Here is a 9,605-nt window from a genome sequence, read left to right as displayed (position 1 = left end):
GGGAGGCGGGGGGTGGGTGGAGGGGGCAGAGGAGAACACGGGTTTCAATCCCAGCCCTGCCCTTCCTGACCGTTGGAACTTGGGCAAGTCACAGCCTCTCTGAGCCTCTGTTTCTCATTGTGAAAAGAGGAAAATCTGAATTGTGGGGACTTGCTGGGGGGTAGGGTGGGGATGGGAGAGAATGAAGAGCCAGGAAGGAGTTCTTGCTCCCCCAACCCCTTACCCCTCCCTCCTTGAGCAGCCCTTCTTTTCTGTTTACTGGGCTTTCTCTTCAGTTTTCCTTGAAAAGGGCTCCCACCACACCTTCTCCACGTCCCCACACCAGGCCCCACCACAGACCAATTCGGTCAGCACCCTGAGGTGAGACGCAGGCGTCAGCAACTGCTCACAGGTGTTCACAGTGATTCTCGGGCCCCAAATCACCAGGTGGAACAGGGACCATGGAAGGTGCTGGGCAGTGCCCCCTGGGGTTCCGCCCGGCCTGGCTGGTGGTGGAGAACCGTACATTCCAGGTTCTGGGCGACACGGTCTTGACCCTCCAGGAAGATGCTGAGCCCATTGCATGCAGGAGTTATAAGTCTCTCAGGAGCATAACCCTGAGCAACACCTGCTGCAAGGCTGCTGCCCGAGGCAGGGTCGCTTGGCTGGCAGAGGGCCGCAGGCCACCGGGCAGCTGGTCGACCTGAGCCCCACCCCGAGCAGCACGCAGCAACCCTGGGGAAGTGATACAAAGACTCTTTCTTTCTGGGAATTGGCCCTAAAACATGACCAGCTGCGAGTGCTGGTGCTCAACGTGAAGAGAACGGGACGAGGTTCAAGAGCCATGGTTCCGAGCCAGAGGTAGCGGCTGGGTAAACGGAGGAGCCGCTCGCATCTGAGCTGTGCGCCGGGCCCTGGGGAGCTGCAGCCCCGGAGCCGTCCCCTGGGCCACGTCGGGTCTCGGCCCCGGCCGGGTGTGGAGACCTCACAGCTCGTCACAGGGTCTGTGTGATGCGCACGTGCATCGGGTGCATCGGGGGACGCGCACTTTCTATGGGGACTTTTGAATGGTTCCAATCCTGCTTCCTGTTTCTCCCATTAGCTATAGGAGTCAAGGCATTAAAAAAAAATCTGAACACAAGTTCCTGAGTAGCTCGAGGCCTGCCATCTTGCTAGTGCCAGGGAGAGAGGGCTGTGGTCATGCCTGGGTTCTATGGGAGAAAGGGGGCCAGGATGTTTCTTTTTTTTTAAAAAAAATACATTTTTATTGATTTCAGAGAGGAAGGGAGGGAGGGAGGGAGAGAGAGAGAGAAACATCAATGATGAGAGAATCATTGATCAGCTGCCTCCTTCACGCCCCACTCTGGGGACCGAGACTGCAACCCGGGCATGTGCCCTGACCAGGAATTGAACCGTGACCTCCTGGTTCATAGGTCAACACTGAATCACTGAATCATGCCGGCCAGGCAGGGGGATGCATCTTTAAAACAATGACCGAGTGACACCTGAAAAATTGTCCACAAAACAGCAAACTCTGGAACAAAGTCTGTTGGTGAAACAAAAGCCCTGTTTGTGAAAACTGGCCACGCCCAATGGGAATGGTGGGGCCAGGTTTTGCTAAGTTGTCTGTTTCCCCAGCTGTTAGCGGGAGGGGTGCTAGGCTGGGGGTGGGTGGAACCTAAGAAGTAGAGGGAGGAGGCCAATAGGATGTGGGCTGAGCCCCAGGAGGTCACTGCTGGATGGAGGAGACTGGCAGGAAGCAGGCAGGGCCCTGAGTGACCTGGGTCCTCGTCCCTCGAGTCCACTCTGGAAGCGCCAGGGGGTTTGTGACAGGAGCCAGTAAAGAGATGCCACCTCTTCCTCCGCAGGTATCGCGTGAACTTCAGACCCAGATACGTCACCAGGTACAAGATGGTGACACAGTTGGAATGGAGGTGCTGCCCTGGCTTCCGAGGGGCAGACTGCCAAGAAGGCCCCAGAGACCCCGGGAAGGCCCTGCGTCCCACGCCCGCCCGGCCTCGGAGCAGCTTGAAGAAACCCACAGGTAACTTCTGGCCTGTGCTCTGCTGGGCAGGGCACCACTGCATTCCCAGCGCTCCTTCAGGCAGCACCACGCTGAGCTATGCTGTTGAGCTTTCTGAGGTCTTCAAAGAATGCAAATCTATGCCTGCAGCCGACATGAACTTCTGGCCTGTGCTCTGCTGGGCAGGGCACCACTGGCATTCCCAGCGCTCCTTCAGACAGCACCATGCTGAGCTACGCTGTTGAGCTTTCTGAGGTCTTCAAAGAACGCAAATCTATGCCTGCAGCCGACACAGGTAGCACATACATTTATTTGCAGAAGCAGTAGCCATTGGAAGACAAACTTATTGCAAGTAAATGGCTTTGTTAGGGCCACCTTACCGTGAAAGCCAAGGCCTTAGAAGTCAGTGTAGGAGATGCTGGGAGTTTCAGACTTGTATGGCCTGAGGCAGGGATGAGAAGAGATTCAAAAGCAATGACGCTTCGTGTGTGTTTACTTTCATCTATAAGCTCCCATAAACCCGAATTTAAAGGAGTTAAAAAAGTTCTTTTAAATAGGTATATAGAATCATCCTCATTCTGTTTGGGGTGAGATATTTGCAAAGCTAAGTCCCCCATTACAAGCAGACAGTGAGGTTATTCTTAAATTTGTTTCTGAATTAACTTTTTGAAGTGAAGTAGCAGAAACTCAATGAATTGCTAAGAAAGAAAGGATCATTTCACCAAAGTACACCTTTTCTTTTCTTTTAATACTCACTCAAAGATATGTTTAGAGAGAGGAAGGGGGAGAGAGAGAAACATCAATCTGTTGCCTCTCATCTGTGTCCTGACTGGGACTCGAACCCATAACCTTTCGGTGTATGGGGCAACACACCAACCAACTGAGCCACACCAGCAGGGCAAACATAGGAAAATATTTAAGTACAAATATTCTCATCATCAAAATATAAAACTACTGTTAATATTTTGTTATAAAACATTACTCTCTTTCCCGAGTCGGCATATACATTGTTGTGAAAGAAAAATCCATTCTCCCTACAAATATTTTTTGAGCCTCTGTAGCTACACTAGGTAACCTGGGAAATGGGAAGACCATGGCAAACACAGTCCCTGGCCTCATGGAAGGCAAACATGAGACAAGTCGTTACACTAACTCATGAAGGTACTATGATGGGCACACATGGTCTTGGACCATAATAGTTTATTTTTGTTTTGTTTAGGTTCAGTTTTCATTTTAGCAACCTTTAAACATACATGCAGTTTAATGAGTCGAAGAGCTTTATAAGGACTATTAGGAAAGCACTTTCCCTCCCCAGGGATACTTACTTTAAACGCTACCAGTGCCCATTTGTAATTTACTTTCTAGCTATTGACTTCTCACAGGGAAGGTGAGGATTTGACTCCCTTTCATCTACTGGCCAACACACTGCTCCTATATACCTCCATCTTTTCCATATAGTTATACCACGTTTTTATGTATTCAGTGTTTACTGTTTACTTTGTAGTAACTATGTAGAGAATGTTTACAGCTGTCGTGTGCTATGAATCTGTTGCTTTTCCTACACAGCTTTATAAAAAATATATTTTTTATTTGTTAATTTCAGAGAGGAAGGGAGAGGGAGAGAGAGATGGAAACATCAATGATGAGAGAGAATCATTGATTGGCTGCCCCCGACTGGGGGCATGTGCCCTGACTGGGAATCGAACCATGACCTCCTGGTTCGTAGGTCGACACTCAACCACTAAGCACACTGGCCAGGCGTATACAGCTTTTTGATTTCTGTAAAGTGAATAATGATCTTATATTTTTCGTTGCTTGGTTTTTTATGTTTTTACCCCTATTTCAACCCAGACCCTCCTCTGGTTGTCTAAAAGGCCTCTCATTACATCCAGTACATCAGTTACATACGAGTATTCCTTAGGAAATCTCACCTTGAGCCCTCGCTGCCTGACCTGGGCTGCCACCCTCTCTGTTCCCAGCTGCTGCCTGCGACCTGAACTGGCCTCTCCTGTCGATTCTGTTCCCTGGACCCGCTTGCTCCTTCTCAGTCCACTCCCTCGCTTTGGTAGAGCACATCTTCTGGCAGTCTCATGAGAAGATTGCACGAGAGAGAAACTTTCTGATATTTTATAGTCTAAAAATATGTTTATTCTAGTTTCAGAATTCCAGGTTGGAAATAATTTTCCTTTAGATTTGAAAGCATTGTTCAATTTTCTTCTAATTTCCAGTGCCTCCGGTTTTGATCATCTCCTTTTAGTTTATCTTTCTCTATACCTATCAGTTTATTTTTACTTTATGACTCATCACAATCATCTTTATGATATTTTTTTCTTTCTCTTGGACTATTTCCTTGGGGATATATTTCTCAAGGTAGGATTATTAAAAATTCAAAGTTTGTATTCTTTGACTTAGTGAGCCTTCCTAAATATGGCCAAATGGCTCCCTTGCTAGGAGATGCCAAGAGAATCAGTTGCTTTGTCTCTCTTTTGCTGTTAGTTTCCCCAACTGCACAACAGCGCTAAACAATGTCTCTGAGACTCTCTTAGCATAGGGATGCTAATAAAAGTAAAAGAACATTTAGGAGTTACACGGACAGTAACTTGCTGCTTGAATAATATACCACCCAACAGCTAATGGGTGGATCTCGATAAAGTGGCTTCTTATGGTCTTACAGTAGGCAGTCAGCCACTGGGGTGTGGCTGCAGTTCACTAGTGTGGGGGATGATATTTTTGTATGATAAAGTAGATAAAGGATATTTCCCTTCAGGGTGAAAGAGACCATTGAGTATCATGTGCCATGTACATATTCTCTTAACACCCTAGGAGGGAAGATGGTACCTCGGCTCCATGGATGAGGGGATCAGAGTTCACAGAAGTTAATTCACATGTTCGAGGGCAGACAGTAAACTGCAGAGGCAGACTGAAAGTGGAGATCTGTTTGAAAGCCCATAGTCTTTTCCATTCTAATTACCTGTGGTGAGAGTGGATGTGGGAGTGAAGGCTTAAGTGTATTCTGTAAGTACCCTGGTTATTGTCTTTGCAGAAACTAGGTAAAAGTTCAGTCATATCCAACTCTTTCTTTGTAACAGACAATGAACCAAGCCAAGTCTCAGAGCCCAAGAAGACTTTGTCACCAACTCGTGCATCGGAACCAAGTCGGGCAGCAGATCCAAAACTGGGTCCCCAAGAACTTCAGGATAAGAAAATCCAGGTGCTTGAGGAGAAGGTTCTCCGGCTCACAAGGACAGTTCTTGATCTCCAGTCTTCCATCGCTGGAGTGAATGAAAACATCAAACATACCATTCAGGACGATGCCAGCAAAATGCTGGCATCATGGCTCAATAACCTGCACCCCCAGCCAGTGCCTGACAGTGCTGTTGGTAGAGACACTGAAACGGTCCAGCTTCCTGGTGACCTCAACAAAACGGAATCTGGCATGAAGGACATCAAATCCGAATTGGCTGAAGTCAAGGATGCTCTGAAGACCAAGAGTGACAAGCTGGAAGAGCTGGACGGGAAAGTGAAGGGTTATGAAGGGCAGCTTAAACAGCTCCAGGAGGCTGCCCAGGGCCCTACGGTGACCATGACGACCAATGAACTCTACCAAGCCTATGTCGATAGTAAGATTGAAGCCCTGAGAGAGGAGCTCATGGAGGGAATGGACAGAAAGCTGGCCGATCTGAAGAACTCCTGTGAGTACAAGCTGATTGGTGTTCAACAGCAGTGTGATGACTATGGGAGCAGCTATCTGGGAGTGATTGAGCTTATAGGAGAGAAGGAAACAAACCTGAAAAAAGAAATAAATGACCTTCGAGCCCGGCTGCAAGATCCTTCAGGCCGGTCAAATTGCTGTGATGGTGAAAAGACTGGTGACTTTGGGCAACAGATCAAGGTGCTAGACCAGAAAATTGAAAGAGTTGCTGAAGCCACCAGAATGCTAAATGGGCGACTGGACAATGAGTTTGACCGGCTCCAAGTTCCAGAGCCAGATGTGGACTTTGATGCAAGATGGAACGAATTAGATGCAAGGATCAATGTGACAGAGAAGAATGCGGAAGAACATTGCTTTTACATTGAAGAAACGCTCCGGGGGACCATTAATGGAGAGGTAGATGACCTGAAGCAACTTCTTGACCAGAAAATACAGTCTCTGGAAGAGCGTCTGGGGAGCCTGCTCCTAGAGATGACCAACAACACTGATGCAGAACCCACTCCCCCAGCATCAGCCCGCCCAGGTGGGTCAGGGGCTGGGCATGACCAGGTCATGGTGGAATTAAACCACTTGAGGAAGAAAGTTCAAGTTGTTGAGGATATTTGCCTGCAGGGAGAGCTTCATGGGATAGAAGATACTTTGCCAAATGGAGAAGACCGCACAGTGGGTGATAGTTCGAGTCTTTTGAAGTCTCTGAATGACACGATGCATAGGAAATTTCAAGAAACTGAACGTAGCATCCAGAAACTTCAACAGGATTTTACTTTTCTGTATTCTCAACTAAACCACACAGAAGATGATATGAATCATCTCCAGAATGAGCTGAGCAAGTGTAGGGAAGGTAAAAACGCTGGAGTGGATGGGTTTCCTAAGGGGGGCGAGCGAGAAAGGACGGTGGAGCCCCTCCCGTCTCCCCAGGACACCGAGGCTCCTTGCTGCAGCCAGCTGGAGGAGAGATGGCAGAGGCTGCAGAGCCACGTGCTCGCTGAGCTAGACACTTGTAAGGACAATACGCACGGGGTCCAGAGGGAGGTCTCGGTGGTTGAGCACAGGGTGTCTCAGATGGAGAAAACTTGCAGCAAACTGGACTCCATCTCAGGAAGTCTTCAGAGGATCAAGGACGGGCTCAACAAGCATGTCAGCGGCCTGTGGAGTTGTGTCAGGCAGATGAATGGGACCCTCCGATCACACTCCAGAGACATTTCTGGCCTGAAGAATTCGGTGCAGCAGTTCTACAGCCACGTGTTCCAAATTTCTACTGACTTGCAAGATCTGATCAAGTTCCAGCCACCAGCAGGTAAGTTGACCTTTACAATATCGTTCTTGTGTGTGCTTGCAACATGCATTGTGTTAGATTTTAGACAGTTTGTGGAATTAATTTCATCAGCGCTACTCGAAGTGTGCTTCATAGATTGGTGCCGGTTTGTGAATCACTTGGTGCTGGGTAGCAATGACATAAATACCAACATTCAGAACACGTATTTAGGAACTTTTAAAGGAATTTGACATCACTGTAGCATTCAAGCACCTGTGTGGGCTGCATCCAAGAACTGTTGTCTTCTGGCCCAGCTCACATTTCCTTTGTGTCTCCCAGAGTTGAACGTCGACTTATTGAGCCAGCTGGACAGAAGGACTCCCCCCACCACCACTTCCTGACCTGTCCTCCCCGTTTTCTTTTTTTTCTCTCCTCGTCTTTGGGCCTTTATCACCTTCTCTACCTTGCTCAGCTCCGGGTGAGAAAGGCCCTTATGCGTTGCGTTGAAATTTCATGGCCTGATGTGAGCCTATAAGATTTTATGATCAGGTCCCAGCTGAGACATAAAACTCGAGGAGGGGGCGGCTGGAGCATGGCCTGCCTGGGGAGAGCCGGGGCCAGGTCCTCAGGAGGCCTGGGGAAGGACCAAGGTAGTCAGAGATAAGGGGTTTGTAGATAAGAAGTTACCCCTGTCAACCAGGAGCAGGAAGCTGGCCTCTGCCCCGGTGTTGGGCCCACCACACCCCACTATTTATAACCCTCCGCCTCCTCCCCAGGCCCACGAAGCTCCTGTATCTCTGGAATGTTGAGTAACGGTCACAAGACTGTGTGTGTTCACAGAATGATTGTCCCTTGTGGTGACAGTGCTGTCTGGACAGTGCTTTATAGTAACCTATTGAACCAGATATTTCCAGTTGATTTGCAACTCCCAGGCAGTGTGGGACGCTGTGTGGACTCTTTCACGTTTGTCTGTTGAAATAGGAGTTGGAGGTGTGGCTTCCAAAAGATTATCCTTTTGCGATGAACTCAGTGTTGTGAATGTGGAATGCATGGACTTTCGGGCATTTCAAAGAGCCCAAATAACCAAGCAGAGCTTCATCCGCCCTCGTGTAGCCTCCAGGGCTGGGATATATGTGACCTGAGTATCAGAGATCCAGGGGTGCATTAGGATCACAGTGTAAGTTACATTGACTAGTAAAATGTCAACAGAACATGTATTGCGCTCCTACTATGTGCAAGGCTCTGTGAGGGATACAGATGAGTATCACAATCTTCACCTACAAGGCATTGTCGGTCATAGTGGTGAAGACACACAGGTCTGCAGAGACCTGAATGAGACCGTATGTCAGGTCCAGTGGGTGGTGTAGGGGTTATTTTTTAGTTCATAGGATCTTATTGAACCCTTATTGTGTGGTCGGTAATGAGCTATGTGTGTGGAGTATGTGGATGACTATGTATGTGACAGTGACAGTTTGAGGGGAAGCAAGCAGACAGGGTTGGTTATGGGAATGCCGTGTTCATGGGTGCACTGGGCTTGGGGAATAGCACCCACGGCTGCTGAGGAAGTTGAGGAGGCTTCTCAGAGGAGAGAGCACCTGAGCTGAGTGTCCAAGGTTGAGACTTCAGAGGCTGAGGAGTGAGGTAGAGTAATGAGAGAAACTCCTGGAAGGAAGTGTTACTGGGGCTAATTGAGGGATGCGTAGGAATCAGAAAAGGAGGATGAAGGGCATACCTGGTGAAGAGTTGGTGCGAATGAATCACTTACTTATTACCATGTAACAACCTACAACAAAGATGTGTTGTTCTCCATTATTCTGAAAGTTAGGAACTTCTTCTCAGAGGAGAGAGCACCTGAGCTGAGTGTCCAAGATTGAGACTTCAGAGGCTGAGGAGTGAGGTAGAGTGATGAGAGAAACTTCTGGAAGGAAGTGTTACTGGGGCTAATTGAGAGATGCGTAGGAATCAGAAAAGAAGGAGGATGAAGGGCATACCTGGTGAAGAGTTGGTGCGAATGAATCACTTATTACCATGTAACAACCTATAACAAAGATGTGTTGTTCTCCATTATTCTGCAAGTTAGGAACTCAGGCAGGGCTTGGCTTGGCGGTTCTTCTGCTCCACTTGGTGTCGACTTGAGCTATTCACTAGGCTGCAATCAGCTGGCATTGGCCTGCCTGTGTTGGAAGGTCCAGAAAGACTTCAGTCACATGTCAATGCCGTAGGATTCCTCCATTGGCCGTCCTCTCTCTGTCCATGTGGCTAACTTGGGCTTCATCACAGTAAGATGGTCTCAAGATAGTCAGATTTATTACATGGCAACCGGCCATAAGGGAAGGCGGAAGCTGCTGGGCCTCTTCCAGGCTGGGCCCAGAGCTGGTATGGGGTCACTTCTGCACATTCTGTTGGTCAAAGCAAGTTAGCTTTTAAAGGGTGATGTGGCTTGTATTTGTCAGGAGGCAGGGAATATGAATCAGTCCTCATATATCTCCCACTGGGAGCCAAGGACCAGGGGTGAGAATGCATAATGTAGTGTATGCAGTGGCCAGTGGCCAGATTGCTGGTCCCGGATGCAGACAGTTCCCTCTCAGTCCACTGCCCTCCTCACAGGTCTCATTCTTTTCTTCAGAAGCATCCCT

At 48.5% G+C, this 9,605-nt stretch overlaps 1 protein-coding gene across 1 annotated transcript in view; it reads left to right on the top strand.

Annotated features, from left to right (window-relative positions):
* The window catches only part of EMILIN2 (elastin microfibril interfacer 2), a 42,541-nt gene that overhangs the window by 18,655 nt on the left and 14,281 nt on the right, over window positions 1–9,605 (top strand). The window contains exons 4-5 of the mRNA XM_005868750.2: window positions 1,848–2,023; window positions 5,092–7,011. Coding sequence (XP_005868812.1) covers window positions 1,848–2,023; window positions 5,092–7,011 — 2,096 coding nt within the window. The remainder of the gene's footprint in view (window positions 1–1,847; window positions 2,024–5,091; window positions 7,012–9,605) is intronic.

This window comes from Myotis brandtii, unplaced genomic scaffold, assembly GCF_000412655.1.
Source record: "Myotis brandtii unplaced genomic scaffold, ASM41265v1 scaffold276, whole genome shotgun sequence".
Taxonomy (NCBI): Eukaryota; Metazoa; Chordata; class Mammalia; order Chiroptera; family Vespertilionidae; genus Myotis; species Myotis brandtii.
Note: the sequence above shows the minus strand (reverse complement) of the source record. Positions and strands in the feature narration are given on the sequence as shown.